Source organism: Pseudopodoces humilis, chromosome 6 (assembly GCF_049639895.1).
Source record: "Pseudopodoces humilis isolate 2021_Gansu_Grassland_sample_001 chromosome 6, ASM4963989v1, whole genome shotgun sequence".
Classification (NCBI taxonomy): Eukaryota; Metazoa; Chordata; class Aves; order Passeriformes; family Paridae; genus Pseudopodoces; species Pseudopodoces humilis.
This window is the reverse complement of record NC_142205.1, coordinates 22649168-22665506: the sequence shown is the minus strand read 5'-3', so window position 1 is coordinate 22665506 and position 16339 is coordinate 22649168. Positions and strand designations below refer to the sequence as shown.

Genomic DNA, 16339 nt, shown 5'->3' with positions numbered 1-16339 from the left:
GGCGTTTCTGATGCCGAGCTGGAGGGTGCGCACTATTTGCGGAAAAACAGTCCGATGGGGGAAGAAAAGAGCTTGAAAGTCTGGAAGTAGACAGTTGTTTATAGATAACGATGCAACCTCAGTAGGGTGTAAAGATATTTTAAATATAGACGTACACGTGTTCTGTGCTTTCCAGAGTGCTGCTCACCTATGCAGTCAGCATAAGATGGTATTCCCTTTTCATTTCTTGCTCAGATAAGTTTGCTTTTATTCAGATGGAGTCTCTGTGCACATCTTTTACTGGCTTAACTACAGATGTCATATTGCAAGTTAAGGTGCAGCTCTTAACTCAGACTCTTAACTTTGAAAAGTTTTGGACTCTCCAGAGAGTTTAATCTTGTTAATAGCTTACATCTTATTCTCTGCAATGGTGGATGAGTCTTCTACTGTACTAACAGAGGTCTGCCAGCACTAAGACTCCTGGCACTATTAAACTGTGATATTTTCATGTTTTGTTTTGGGCTGGCTGATGACTTCAAATTTATGTAGGAGGACAAATCGACCTCTGCCTTTTCAGAAAACTGATCTTCTTGGAAGGCTTGCTTCCTCCTTTCCTACCTTCCTAGGACTTCTCACTCTGGTCTTCTGAAGGTCACACATCTCCCAGTGTCTGGCCCTGTCCTAGAAGGGATGAAGACAACCATCATTTTGGGGAGCATAAAAGTTGCCTTATCCCATTCCCTTTTCAGTGTTGAAGTGGCTTCTCAACCATCTCTGCTGAAGCTTTAGAAATGGAGGCAGAAGTACAGTGATGTCGGTAATGGTGCAGCCTGTTCTGTTTGTTTCTGTTTCTGTTTTCAGTGACAACGTGAGCATATTGCAAGTCAATGTCACAGCCTTGCAAACCTTTTTCAGGTAGTGCCAAGTGTAAGTAGCCCCTGTTAGCTTGATTCTGCTGCATATTCTTAGCTGTGCAGAGTTACACAACAAACTGATCTGTATTAGAAAGGATTTCTTTTTTCACCCAGATTAGTGGCCATGACCCAGTTCCCAAGCAGTGAACTACAGTGGTACACATGAGGGAGTGAAGGCCCAGGAGTAGGGGTTTCTTGGATTTCCTCTTGCTGAGACGGACACTCATGGCTGGAGCTGGAGCATCAGCTGTGACACACTTGGCACTGTGATACTGATTGAGAAACTGCTGCGACTACCACTGTCAGTAGCTGTTCATTAAGTGTAGTTATCCAAGCAGGTATCACTGGTTTCACTGAAGTGATAGTATAAATCTGATTTTAGTGCAATTAGTGCAATTGTTCTGGAAACGCCAAGTGTCAGAGCTGATTTGTGAGCAAAACGTGGAGATAGCTGAGCAGGAACCAGCTTTTTAGGCCTTTCAGATGCTATGCCTCAATCACACCCCTGAGTGAGAGTGATCACATTCTTAGTTACAACTCCTACCTAGGTGGAACTGCTCAAAGTTATTCCTTGCTGGTGCTGCTGCTGAAGTAGCCCTGGGGAGCCACACCAAAATAGCCTTGCCTATTTTAATTTTAGCCTTATGGGCAGGGGAATAGCAGTGCTGGTGAGTTTCTCCAGGATACACAGGGCAGGCACATTGTGGTTTTTGGGGGCATGTCCTGGAAGGAAACTTAACAGTTCAGCCTTTCCTCATTGTAACGAGCATAGATAAAAGCTGAACATACAGATCTTCCACCTGGTGGTCCTATATACATATGGATGGCATAATATACCAACAGGAAGATCAGTCAGAGTATGTTAAATAGATTACCCCAGGATGGAGGAAAGTGGTCCTGTCTGGGACCTAAGCTTGTATGATAGATACATATGTGACTTGATTTTTGCAGTTAGTTATGCAATGAATTAATAATTTATCTGGCATGCCTTTATAAAAAGCATGAAAAATCTGTTTCATTATTCCAGGTTAAAAGCTTCACTGAAGGGTAACTTTATTGTTGCCCTGATGCATACCTTTTTCCCAAGCAATTCTCTATTCACTGTGTTATGTCAGCAAGTTTACCTTTTCCTCTGATGAGCAGGATAGCTGAAGAAGATTGGTCACTTTATAGCAGAATATTGAAGAAGGCTCTGCATAGATGTCAGTCTTCCTTTGTAGTATAGGGCTGTGTATTTTTAAGTTTGCATTTCAAATCTTGTATAAATCTTAAAGAATTCTAATATTATTTCCTATTCACAAAACACCAAAAGGTTCTGCAAAGTTTCTGCCAGAATTATGTACATTTTAAAACTGATTCCAGAACCAGAATCCAAACTCAAGATCAAGTTAAAGGAAAAATAGTGATTAAAAATTATTGCTAAAAGGCCTTTGGAGAAGCCTACTGAAAAGCTTTAGAAATAAAGCAGACATGTGGTTTTAAGCTGGGCTAAACAATGTAATACACACTCCCTGCTATCACTTTTCAGGTGTGCAGGTTTGATGACTGTAATTCTGGGATATGTTCATGTTTCCTCATGTAACAATTTCCAGGTAGTGCAGAGGTTGGCAGAGCAAGGTAGATTTGCAGAGCACCTCACTTAGTTAACAGTTTTTAGTGAAAACAGTAGAATGAGTAGAGCCTTAGTGTTGATCTAAAATTAAATCCTCAAGTATTTTAAGATTTAAAGTAACTGCTTTAAAAGAAAAGTGAACTTTAAAGTCACTTTAAAGTTTATTTTGCAGTGTTGTATTAAGTATTTGAATTATTTTACTACATAAAAGATCTAATGAAACTGTTTTTCTCTTGCCTATGTTACCTTAAAGCCTAAAAAGAAGTCACTAATAATAAGTGTAATTGAGTAATTAAGTCTAAAGTCTTGGAGACTTTTTAAATATATGCTGTCTTCAGACCTATTAGCTACAGGTATTAGCAGTCAAAATTTCAGAGTTTATATACTACTGCATTTATATTGTAGGAATATGTACATATATATACATATATATATACACATATATATACACACACACACACATATATATATATATATATATAAAAAATAGTAGAGTGTTGAAAATCTATGCTTCAAGGCATGAATTCCACGGATGAAAAAGTGTGAAGTCACATTGAGGAAGAATGATTATCAATCTCCTGTTTGCTAAATCCATAACAATATATGCAGTTAAAACACAAAGAGCCTAAATTTTTACAGGAAACATTTCCAGTTCCAGAAAATTGCTTTCAGTGCACTTAATGAATCTATACATGTCCCATCTTTTGTTTATGCTTTCAAAATACATATTCCATTGATTTTAAGCCCTAAATCCAGACTGACAGGAGTTGACTCTTAGAAAAAGAGCCTTAAAGACCCCTTATTATCAATCAGACTTCATGCTAGTTTCGTAAGAATGTAGTACTTTCCTTGTGGTTCCCTGTAATAATTAAGAAGTGCCAGCTGAGCTTCATGATGGGGAATAGCTCTCAGCTGTGTCCAGGGGAGTCCTGAGCCCCATCCTTTATTTGCACTCTACGATTTAGACCACAGGAGGTACTTTCTCTAAAATGTCTGCTAACCCTGGAGGTAGTGATACCAACCAGGTACCTCCTTTTTCAATTTCTTTTAATAAAACTGGATTGTTAGATTTTAAAAAGAGTAGTCAGATGTGATTTTGTGTGTACAACAGTGATTTTTCTGAAATTTAAGCTTCAGCTGCATATTTTACACACTTAGAAAGCTTGTTATGGCTGTATTGTGGTCAGGTACTAAAATAAAGCAACAAAATAGATATTGATGTTATTTTTTTAATTTAAATTTTATATGTTTCTTGCTAGCTAGTTTTTTTAGTGAGAAGGTGGAAAATGCAATATCTGCCATTACTTCACTGTTTCAGGCTCCTGGTCCTTTTCTTTCTTTCTACATAGGACACTACTTCATAGCTGTGTTAATAATTTTAACTATATAAATACTTTGGTCTAGGTTTGTGATAACTAATCAGAAAAAAAAATAATTATAATTACACATCTGTCTTAAGTCATTGTATGTCATTGCTGCTGGAAGTTTGTCTTGCGGGATGTATTGCTGAAGATGCCAAAATAAGGAAGAAATAAATGTTTTTCATGATTCAAAGACTAGATTCGGGTGGTGTGGGTGTCTGAGTAGCTACTTTTAAGTAGCTGTTTTCTGAACTGTTAACAGAATTTCAAAATCAATAAATGTAATGGAACTGGTGAGAAGGTAACTTTAGTGCCTTGCTATTTTGTAGTGTGAAGAGCTCTCTGTATTTAAAAGTTTATAAATCTCTTTTCCCTTTTACTAGGATATCCGGAAGTTCTTTGGTGTTGTACCTCCTGCAAAGCGACAAGAATGTGAGACTGTGAAAAAGAGTGAAAAAATTAAAAATGGTGAAGGACCCTCAAATGGGAAGAAAAGGGAAAAAGAGACTAAGGTTAGTTTTGCTCTTCATATTTATGAAGTGCTTGGTTTCTTTGATGCTGGTTTGTTTGTGTATCTAGCATTTCTTAAAGCCATGGTTCTTTTCATATGCTAAAATAACAGACTATATGTCAGTTGTTTTTATCGGCATGGGAGGAAACTGCTACTTAAAATTAACTTCTAGCAATAAGACTTTGTAGGTGGTGAAGAAAATTGCTGATTTAAGAAATTTGGTTTGTTGGACAAAGGTAGAAGTTGTTACAGTTAGGTGCTAGTGTAGGAACAGTCTCATATATCTGAAGTTATTTTGACTATTTGCCACAGTTCTCTAAGTAGGTTTGCTAATGCAGTTTTTTAGTCTAATAAACCCAAGGTTTGTGCCCAGTAGATGCAGACATATCATAAAAGTGTCATGCTTACAAATGAGGTAAAAGTCTGTGGTGTAGTGCCTGCTGACCACTATTTTTAACACCTGTGCAGGAAACATGAACATTGTGTTTATTTGGATCACTTCTCTAAACCTGCTGTGAAAACCAAATTCTTTAAAATGGCAGATTAAAATTAAAACTAGATTGGGTTTTGGTTTCAGACTACTTTATGTGTTAATCGTCTGAGCTGTATAAAAAGGAAAGCAATGGCTAAAGCTAGTTTTAAAATCATTTAAAGAGTGGAAGAATTTCTAATAAAATGGAATGTTTAATGTGAAACATAACAGTTTAGAAGTAAAATGCTACTTAAATAAGTATTCTGACTATGTAATTTCAATGTGAAAATTCTTCCTTATTTTCCCTCTTCCACACAGAAATTAGCACAAGACCGTTGGCAAATGTAATATTGGACAATTAGTAATTTCTGTTAGAATTTGTTTGAAACTCATAAATTTGAATGCATGACTGACTAAAAGCTGAGAGGATCTGTTTAATGGTTGAACTAATGGACTGTTATACTTAGGTGAATAATTCACCCAGTGAAGATGATTCCAAACAAAAGCGGATGAAAAAGAAGAGAAGAATAATCTATGATTCAGGTAATGTTGATAGTTGTTTCTGAATGTTCCTTTGTATTTTTTGCATCAGCATGCAATGTTCATTAGGTAAATTGTATATCTGAAAGTTTTTGTGGGTTGAGTTTTATGAACAGTTCCTGTTCAGCAGTGAGGAATAGTAGGAAAACAAAATTAATATATTGCTGCTACCTTTAAAGTACTGATATTGTTTGGATATTTGGCAAGTTCTAACCCTTTAGAAGTAGGAGAGAAAAAGAGAAATAGTGCTCTAAGCTCTCCAAGATGGAAAACCGTGTGGTTTTTTGGTGGTGGTGTTGATGGAGGTTTTGTTTTGTGCCAGGGTGCCAGTACTTAAGTCAGTTGACTATAGCCACTCTTTTTTTTAGATATAGTTACAATATATTTGTGTTTATCACAAAAAGCGGTAGACCAAGGTTAGCCCTCTTTAACACTTGTTAGCTGTCTCTGCTTCTTCAGTTTCTCCTGTGTATTCATGTGGATGGTGAGATCCATAATCCACAGTAGTGTAAATCTGTCATCTCAGCAGCTTTTGGGACATGGAGAATGGCTGGTGATGTGAGTGGCAATTCACCAGTGTTATTCTGAAAAATCAGAGCACCACTTCTGTGAATTTATTTTCTTTTTGCTTGTTGTTAGCTTTTGGAATAGGTTTCCACCTATTTGAGCAGCCCAGCATAATACTATATTTTTTGTGGGTTTGGTGTTGGAGTTAAAATTTTTTTGGGTTTTTTTGTTGGGGGTGTTTGGTTTTTCTGAAGTATGTTGCCGTGGTATTTTTGAAGGTTACATTCATTTTTGGAAAGGTTGCTGTACAGATATAGCAGTTACTGAAATAAATAACAAAATATTTATTGTATGTAAACAAAAAACACTGTCAAGACTGAGTTCGGACCAAATTTTCATTTAGTCATTTATATGGTGGATGAAAAGGGAAGCTAAGCTCTGACCTTTCTACCATATGGTAGGAATATGGAGTCTTTTTCTCACTCAGCTGAATATATGTGAACACATGTTAACTGTTCTGTGATCTATTACTTAAAGCCTATGTGTATGTGGAGGAAATATACATTTATGTTGTGGTCAAAACACAGATTCAGAAGAGGAGGTGCAGTCAGTGAAAAAATCCAAGAAGTCACCTGAGAAAAAAGCAGCTACTTCAAAACTTGGTAAAGTTCTAAAGCAGGATCCTGTTGTTTATATTTCAGAGACAGGTAATGGAAGAAATATATCATTATATGTTCACCTGTAGTGGGGTGGTTTTGTTACAGTGGGATGGATTGTTTGACTGATAGACTCAAATGTGGCCATAAAACCTAATACCGAGGAAGACAAATTATGTTCTCCTTAAGCAAGCTAACCACAAAGGCTTCAGGAGTTTAGCCTCAAGTACTGTAAAGTCAGGAGCAGGGTGAAAACTGAGGTGATGATGAGTAGTGGCTTAGGTTGACTTAAATAGGCATGTAGTTTAATGAGGTAATGCTTCCTTGGTTAAGAGAATTCTGTAGATTTAGGAGAGGAAGTTAAGAAGTACTTTTAATATAGTTCAGCTGCTCACTAGCATACTTTGAAATTACTGTTGGCTGCAGGTTTGAAAACAGGGATTTTTATTTTACCTGATACATAACCTTCCATGTCCAATCTCTGTGTGATATGTTGGTGACTAAAAAGTTCCTGGGTTTTGTTTTGGACTTCTCAACACAAACATTTATTTTGTCAGTTGCTGCTGTGCTTGCCTGTACTTCTGCACCCCATCTGAGTTGGGCTGAAGCTGTAACTTCTGTCTTCTGCCTTCTGTATTTGTCTCTGGAGAAGAGTTCTTTGCTAGCCACAGCATTTCCTGAAGAAACTGTGATTGAATTAACAGACTTGAATCCAAATCTGTTTTGATAAAACATGGTTTTTAAGTAATAGAATTTCAGTAGGGCTTCTTTGTAATTCCTCTTTGAGCTTTGTTATACTTTGCTTTGGAAGAGTGGACAATGTCCCTAGGTATGGTAGTGGGGTTTTTTTGGTAAGTTTATTGCTGAACATAAACATTGCCTCCCTATAATACTACCATAATACTACCATACATTTTTAAAACAAAAAGGATTTGTTTGCTGCAGTATTGTTCAGCTGTTTTTTTTCCATACCTTTCTTCCTCCTTGGGGTCTTTTCTGTCTCTAAAATACATTGAGCTTACTTTGCTTGTGCTGGGTAGTTGACCTAGCATATTGCTATACCACATCAGGTATTCAAATGAGTTCAATTTTCCAAAGTAACATGAACATTTAATTTGTCTTATTTATCCTTTTACTCAAAGCTTTGTTTCCTTTGACAGTTTTTCCCTCAATTCTTTCCTAATTAAAAGGATCTTTAAAAGCACTTATCCTAGAGTAGGTAAATGATCAAATTTCTGGCTAATAAGCAGCATATATTTAGGTTTATTACACAATTCCAAGTGGTGTAATCATGGCATAGGGATACCATGGGAACACTACTCAAGGTTATTAGTGAAATCCCTGAAAACCATGGGCTCAAGGTTACTCTTATCAAAAGAGTCTTAAGTACACATAGGTTTGATTTAACAGTGTATTTTAAAACAATGCCTTTATAACCTTGAGACATAATGCTTGAATTTTGTTTACATTTTGTTTCTATAAATTGTTTCTTCTGCCTGATGGAACTGTCAAGCTGAGTGCATTTAAGTGGATCAGTACAGCAGTTGGCTTCAGATAAATATGCTTTACAAGAACAGGAATATAGACATACAGATAAAAAAGGTCCTAACAGAATTTGTATAAATTTGTCCTTTTTTTTTACTGTTATGGAACCGAAAACTTCAACCAAGAATATGCTGCTTGGACTCACTCAAAAGTCAGAATCTCATTCTCAAGGGCTCTGTCCATAGCAGTGTTTGAAAGAGCCTTGTAGCATCAAGAAGGCAGTAGAAGTTTAGTAGCTGATTATCTCAACCTATTTTTCAATTTAATTTGAAACTTTCTTTCTCTTGTTGCTTGAATTTCTTTTCAGCTGAAAAAGAATTTGAAATTATACTTCAATATTAAGTATTGAATAATATATTCAATACTTACATACCTATATATGTAAGTAAATATATATCTTATATATAAGATATATCTATGTGGGATACATCTTTCTCCAAAAGTGTTTGAGGAAATTAACCTTTTGATTTGTATAAGAGTAGACTGATCTGGATTGTGTTGCTTTGTTTCTTATTGGCTTGTGAACAAATTAATTTTTTAAAAGACAAAAGAACAAAGCAAGAATAGTTGCTCTTTGTTTTTTATTGATACATTTAATCTAAATAAATATTTAGTTAAATAATAGCCAAAGATAAAACTAAGTTATTCTGCACAGTAACAAGAGAAAAGAGCCTTTCTTTGTTGGTAGTACAGTGTTAGGGGATTGGGAAAAATCCAGATGTTCACTGTACTTGTTAAAATAATAGTTGCGCTGTTTAATGAAGTATAGAACCTTGAACTTTGTAGACGACCTGTTAGCATGGTTCGTTGAACCTCATCTGGTTTCATCACAGGTGGTTATTTAGCAAGAATTTTGACCTCTCTTGAAGTGAATACTTAATCTTTCGTATACATTGTGTAGAGGTAATCATGTATACATAGCAATTGCCTTGGTTGCTTGAATATTTTTAAAAATAGAAAAGCCTTATTGTAGTGATAGCCTGAATTATTTATAAAGGTAGAAAAACTGACATGGTAGGAACTGAGGAGGTCTGCAGGTTACTGGAAGATTGTTCCTTAGCTTAGAAGACAGGACAAAAAGAATAGCTTGTGAAGATCCTTGCAGAATACAGACTCTTCTAATGTAGAGAATATTGGGGATGAGCAAACAAACGAACAACAAAACAAACCCAAACAACCTCAGACAAAAAATTAAGTGCTAATACTGGTGGGCAAAAAACAGTCGCCACATCCAAGCACAGGTTCAAATGAGCAGCAGGCTGTCAGTGAATAAATGTGTCTTTCACTGAAATATTTCACGGTGAAATAAAATATTGTCACTGGCACTTCCTGGGCAATACTCATGTTCTACTTACTTATGGAAAATGCTATACTTAAGTGAAAATGTGAGGAGGAGATAAATAGTAGTCTGTGTACAAACTTTCCTCTAAAGTGTTTCATGAAAGGTCAGTTGAGAAGGTGTAGTTGAACCTTAGGGGAGTTTTGAAATGCTTCTGAGGAATTTCTGGCAGAAATCCTAAGAAGCAGGGATGAGTGTTGTAGAGGAGAATGTAAAAGTTATTGAGGAAGTGAGCCTGTTTAAAATTGATTTGGTGAAGTTTGGGAATACCAGCAGTACAACATAAGGGGATCATGTAATGGTAAATATGCTCTTGTTCTCAGTCTCTTAAGAGTTGAGAGGAGTGTTGTATGAACATACTGAATGTATGGTAGTAATCTCCCTGAGTAGGGGAGTAAGTGTAAACCAGACATGCGGATGAAGTAAAGTATAATCTTATTCTTATAGAAGTGATGTGTACAGAAACTAGGATAACAGCAATATTGAGATATAAATATAGTTATGACTAAAAAAAGGATTAATTTATCAGAAGACACTAGAATTGTCAGCCTGTATTTCAAACATGGCAGGACATGAAATAAAATTAATTTTAGTTTAGTCTCTGTAGCAGCTCTTCAAGCTGTAGCTGTGTTAGCTCAGGATGTTGCTGCTTTCCTCTGCCTGTTCCTATTCTCCGTGCTGGAGACATTTTTCCTCCTTTTCAGACCTCTTCATTGAGCTGCCACAGTAACCAGTCTTAATGTGGTTAATCTGCTGGATTAGTTCAAAATGTAAAAAGAGGATTTATGTTTGGATTTCTTTTTTCTACACAGATTGATTTTGTTTGAAAACAGAGCACTGTGTCCTGAGAGGCTAAGTAAGTTGAGCTGCTGGAGCTGCAGCTGGAAAAAATTACACGTTTATACTTGCCTGGATTGCTTGAAGTTACTTTTTTTTCCCAGTTTTGTAATTATTCATGTGACATTACTGAATGTTCCTGTCACACAGGTAACTTCAGGCAATTAGACCAGAACATGAAATTTTGTTGCATGGTGGGATTCAGATCTGCTTCTGTGAACTACTGTTACAGAAAAATAACCTGCTTAAGTGAATAAAAGTTTCAATAATAATAAGCTGGAATAAGTTAATGGACTGATCCTTTCTAATTGCTTGCTGAGGTAATACACACAGCTGTTTCTGTGCCAAGTGCAAGCGTTTCATTTGGAAGGAGTTGCTATAATTGATGGGTTTTCAGGTTAAGATAATTTATTTTGGTTTAAATATATTCACCCTTACGTATTTTAATGGTCCCAAAACTAAGCATACAGACTTGACTAACAATTCAATTTGGTATGTTTTGAACCAAGGATATCAAAGGCTATGTAGTTTGACACTCAAGTGTCTAGCTCATGGTGGTTAACTGCATTTCAGTATTGTATCTCTAAGCCTTTTTATCTCAAAGTGAAAAATGGAACAGAGGCAACTTTCTGAGGTTTTTCAGTTTTATAACTGAAAAATACGAAGGTAAATTTGTTTCAGGGGTGTAAAGGTGAAATGATTCGGGTAAGCTTTATATTTTTATAACAGCACAGAACCTTGACCTATCAATATAGGCCAAGTGTTAATAATTGTGGTTTAAAGTGCATGTTTGTATAACATCTAAAATCAGTTAGTTTTTTTGAGAAATGGCATGAAAAATCTACAATGACATAATGACATATCTAAATTTTTAAATGTAGGTTGCAATTTGAAGAGCTTTTTTAAATGAGGAAAAAGAAAAAATACACTTTGCTCATCACACATAGCATCTGTTCTTTAGAAGGAATTACAGGGGTTGAGTTGGAATGGACTTGCTGGCTTTTTTGAGAAGTGGTTATCATAAAGATAGTCTTCTTGAAGAGTTACTTTAGGCAAAAAATGAGTACAGAACTCAATCCTGCCAAGTGTTGGGAGTGTTGAGTGCTGACCCATGCATAGGTAAAGTAAATAAAGTCAATACTAGGGCTGTAGACAAACCTTATTTTCTGCACTCTCAGTTTAGCTTAGACAGCAATGCCTGTTGCTGGAGATCACATGGTCTGTAGGACAGGAACTGTTTTAAGTACCTGTGCAGGTGTCATTGAAACTGAGAAATGTCCACAGTATTGTAATTTTTTACAAGTAATGTAGATTTAAGGATTTTAGGATATAGTCCTTTAGCTCCATACAGAAATCCTTAGGTAGGAGTCTACAAATGCCATTCAACTAATGTCATAATAAGTACAAGTTATTTATAATCTGTAGGTGCCCTGCCTGTATTTGGAGTTAGTTTTGTGACATCATAGTAAGAGGCTGTCTCTGCCTCAAATATTTTGTATCCTAAATAGAATAGGAGCCAGGGAATTATATTCTCTAGAGACAAGCAACTGGACAGTACAGAAATAATAAATTAATAAAATACATTGTTCTGAAGGCACTCTGAGGATCTGTCCTATGCTGCTTGTTGCCATTGTCCCTGCCTGCAATAGATGGCTTCCTTTTTAGATTGGCTGAGGTAATTCCTGTACCCAAGCCTTTTAAAAGGATCTGAATTTATGTTTAAAACAGCCTAGAAAATTTTCATCAGGCTCAGTTAGGGAACAGCCACAGATGTTGTTCCGTAATCAACAGGTGAAACTCTTTTGAGAAAGGGTGATGCTAGCAGGGAGGAAGGGGAATAACAAACAGTTACAAATGACCTGCTGGCATTGGTTTATTAACGTAATTGTGCTACTGCTGGAATGGTGTATAAAATGAAAGCCAGCCAACTGTGCTTTAATGTCATGGAATAGCTCTTAAAACCCCCAGGATGACAGGTGTTTGTTGCTAGGGAAGTTTGTCCTCCTACATTGCCTGGCATTATAGATCCCTTCTTCATGTGTAGTGTTTGCATACAAAATAATTAAAAGCAATCTCCTGATTGTCACTGCCTGTGTGTTCTATTGATCACGTGATTACTTTTCCCTTTGTCACATGTACTTGATTTCCACAAGCCTCAACTAGAATATACAGTCTTTACCTGTATCTGTAGTTCTAAGCAGATCCTGGAAAAAATAACGACATGTATGTTCAGGATATTTTTCCATTGTGTAGCACACAAAGATGGATCAATGTAAGCAGGAAATACTGTTTTTGGAATAGTCATGTTCAGATGTAGGAAGGTTTTACAACAGAAAAGTCATCTAGTTGATGATGAAATTGATTCTTATTTCTTGGTGAAGTCCATGACCCCATGTAAGGCTGTATCAAGGTTTGCCCAGCAATTGCTATAAGAATGCAATTAATCTACAGTTTTTACAAATTAAAACCCAAACTTTCACTTGTATTTTCTACAAATTATTGGTTTGCTTGTATGAATAAGAACACATCTTTATCCTTTTACAGGTCAGGTATTTAGAAACATTGGCCTGTTTAGTGCAGCAGCAATATTATGACTCTCTTGGCATTTTCAGAGTTGTAAATAAAGTTACCTTCATGCTTGTAAGGGGACTGGAAGTGTGCAGCTGATTAACTTTGCTGTTCGCTTCTGTGGCAGTAGGTGTGTGGGAGCAGTTTGTTTCAAGGAAAAGCGTTAAGGTTTTGCTGAAAAAGTTGGTGTTGATTGGTACTTGAAATAAGGGGAATGCCTGGAGATCAGATGAATTTGATGTGTTTATGAATTTCCTAAACCTGGGACGATACTGTAGCCTGAATGTCAGTCTCCTAAAGCCTCTTTTGAAATCCACTTAATAGAATCAGGATGGTTTTGTTTCCTGATGACAACTTACATGTTCTCATTCTCCCTTTTCTTTATTTACATTTGTTAATGACTCTTCATAAGTGAGTCTCTTGTCTATCTTCAGCCGCTGCTTGCAGTCCATAAATGCTTCTAATTCTGTAATTTCTTGGAACAACATAATTAAAGCCAAGTTTTCATTATTGATAATATGTAGTACTGGCTTCATAAATTACTTGAGTCTATATCTTTTTTAATTAAAATCTAATTGTATTTACTTCTTTCTGCTTAAGAGAAAGCAATATCCTGTTGGCTTTTGTTGCTGTTTATGGCTATAAGTGAATAATGAAAAAAATCAGTATTGCATACAGATCTTCTGATAACAATAATGAATGATAAGTAAAAATTCTTTTTTTGCATTGGGCAGTCCTTAGTTTAAGAAAAGCTGGGACCAGGGGGACAGAATAGGATTAGTGTAATCTTAAGACAAATGTAATTACATCTACATTAATGGCTGATTTACAGTAGTGGTATATTTCACTCCTGCAAATGTTTTTTTTTTTTTTTGGTTAAACTGAAAAATTTGAAAGAACCAAAAATATTCTTGAAGTTGTTTGAGGTAATCAATCTCCTATTCAGAGTTGAAACTGTTGTAAATTAGGAGTCTACAGCATCTTGTGACCAAATCTCCCTGATAAGTCATAGTTTGTTAAATTGAGCTAAATGGCAGCAGGACATTTACTGCTGCATTGTGAAAATAAATTGTGTTGAGAACAGTAAGGCTTTTACCTTTGTGGAAAACCTGCTGCTGTCAGCTGAGGGCCTGGGATTGAATTTTCCTTCCATTTATTACATTGTGAATTGAGTTGGCTGAAATGTCACTTTCTCCTGGATAAACTTTTATCTTTAGGCATTCTCATTTTAACTGCTGAACTAATCTACCCCCTTACCAGATGCATCTTTGTGTTAGTTTTTTCCCTCTCTCTCCCAGCAATAGGCAGAATCCTGCTTGCTTCTCATTATATTCTGCCTAGCAAATGTTCAGTAGCAGCACGTTCTGGCTGATGCCTAAAACACTCTAAAACACTGCCATCTGTTGAGAATAGGTGAAACAAAAACAATTGTTTCCCTCCATCTTTGTCTAGAGTACATCAAAAATAAGAGATGACAGACATAAAACATCTTCTAAACTTAAGGAGGTGGTAAGAAAACAAATTTTTGTATGAAAAGAAATATGGGGACTTAAATTAGGGGTTGCTGGAAAATGAACATGTTTTTGTGATAATGCTGTCAATTTGAGTTCTGTTAAAAAACAGATATTTACAACAATCTGTGTTTATGGTATATTGAGGTGAGTGTCTAAAACATCTGTATTTTGAGAAAAGTAAAACTATATTTCAGTTAGAGGCATGCAAATAAAACTGCCTCTGTTTCTGTTCCTCTCAAGTCTTTCCTTTGTTTTTTTTAGTGTGTCTAATGTTAATTTGGGGGATTTTCTCTCATTTTATTTGCTCACTTTGAATTTGTAGAAGAATTCACAAAGATGGTGTTTTTATCACTAGTCAGAAGTTTGTCCACTGATGTTTGTCTTCTGTGCTGCTGTATTAATCTAGTCACATGGCAATGATGTGAGGTTTTGTATGCCTCAATCAGAGGCTTTCATTTGTATAACTGTCCATAAGACTTCACAACATGACATAAAACTCTTTGAAGTTCTTAATATTCATTTTTTGTTGATTGATTGACTGTATGTAGAGTTTGGGTTCAGAAGTTATAAATGGCCATCAAACACTTTCATTGCTGGGCAGACCACATGCTGGTTATTAGATAAGAGTCTGAAAAGGAGAGATTAAAATTTTTCCCTGCATTCTGTGGGATAATTCTTAGACTGTGTATGCCACTTTTCCTCCTCCTTTCAAACTGAAGAATCCATTTTGTGTTGCAGACCTTGTCTGATTTCTGCATTCTGTGAAATTGTTGCATTTTTTTGAGTTGACTTTGACTGTACTGGAAGGAGAATGTGTTTAAGTGCAAAGATGTAGAGATCTTACAGAATTTCTAAAAGGGAAAAAGTGAAAAAATGGCATTGAAATGTTTTTGCTAAAACATTCATAAACTATGAACAATACTTTAAGAACCACCCAAGGAAACTTACCCAAAAATCTTTTTTTTTTCTTTTGGTAAAGAAAATGTTCTGTTATTTTTTCTTGGTTTGTAATGTAAGATGGAGAGATTCTTAAGAATACATGTCTACAAAGCCTATATTAGCTGTTTTGTTGTTGAATAATATAAAGTAATAAAATAAACGTGCCTTTACATTTCACATAAAATGTGAAGGAAGAGGTGTGCTGTTCAATTTGACATTCATTAGTTAAGGACAGAGTTATTGATCTGGATCTTCTGTTTATTGTTTTCCACGTTTAAGAAGGGAAGGCATTCTTTCTGAACTTCTCTAATTGAGACGTAATGTTAATGCATTACACAAGTAACAAATGTGTTGTTATTTCAGTACTGAATCTGTTCAGACTCAAGTTATGCTATTAAAGTTGTTAAATACTCTGTGTTGTGAAACTCGGCCTTTTTTTCAAAAAACTTCTTCATGCCTGTAGCATTTTTTTAAGATCTGAGTTGATGTAATGTGCTAAAATAGTTCTCTTGGCAGTTCTGTTACTAGAACTTGAGTTCTGTGTATCAGAAGTGATGGAATTCTCTTTGTGTTTAGATGAGGATGATGATTTTGCCAATAAAAGAATTTCCCTGAAGCCGAAGGAGAATGGGATGTCAGCGACTGGTCGTCCAGGAACAAATACTGTGAAAAAAGAAGAGGTAAAACCACAAGCTAAAAGCAAACCCCTGTCTCCAGTGAAACAGACTCCCACCTCTGCACTTGATTTCTTTGGGACAAGGAGTGTTCAACGCTCAGAAAAGAAACTGGTGGCAAGTAAAAGGAAAGAGGTGAGTACTGATGATGTTCCTTTAGGCTGCTCGTGTGTCTGATGGCAGCTCCAAATGAGCAGCTTGACTACAAGGAACTACTTACCTGCTGCTCCTACCTCATGTTGCTTAGTAATGATTGTTCACGTGGAAGTTGAGCTCTGATGATCCTTGTGTGCAGGTCAAGTCCTCAAATACAAGTTTGGAGTAGCATTTCCGTGTTTGATAGCACGAAGTTGAAGGCAGTATTTTCTTAT

The 16339-nt window shown here is 36.0% G+C and overlaps 1 protein-coding gene across 4 annotated transcripts in view; it reads left to right on the top strand.

The window, feature by feature from the left end:
• The first annotated feature begins 3400 nt into the window (after nucleotides 1-3400).
• RFC1 (replication factor C subunit 1) overlaps nucleotides 3401-16339 on the top strand; it is a 29583-nt gene continuing 16644 nt past the window's right edge. For 2 of the 4 annotated variants that reach the window (XM_088056121.1, XM_088056124.1), the window contains exons 1-5: nucleotides 3401-3530; nucleotides 4250-4378; nucleotides 5317-5392; nucleotides 6484-6603; nucleotides 15871-16103. In XM_088056121.1, coding sequence (XP_087912247.1) covers nucleotides 3495-3530; nucleotides 4250-4378; nucleotides 5317-5392; nucleotides 6484-6603; nucleotides 15871-16103 — 594 coding nt within the window. In that variant the 5' untranslated portion in view covers nucleotides 3401-3494. The remainder of the gene's footprint in view (nucleotides 3531-4249; nucleotides 4379-5316; nucleotides 5393-6483; nucleotides 6604-15870; nucleotides 16104-16339) is intronic. The other 2 variants (XM_088056122.1, XM_088056123.1) reach the window with 2 other exon arrangements.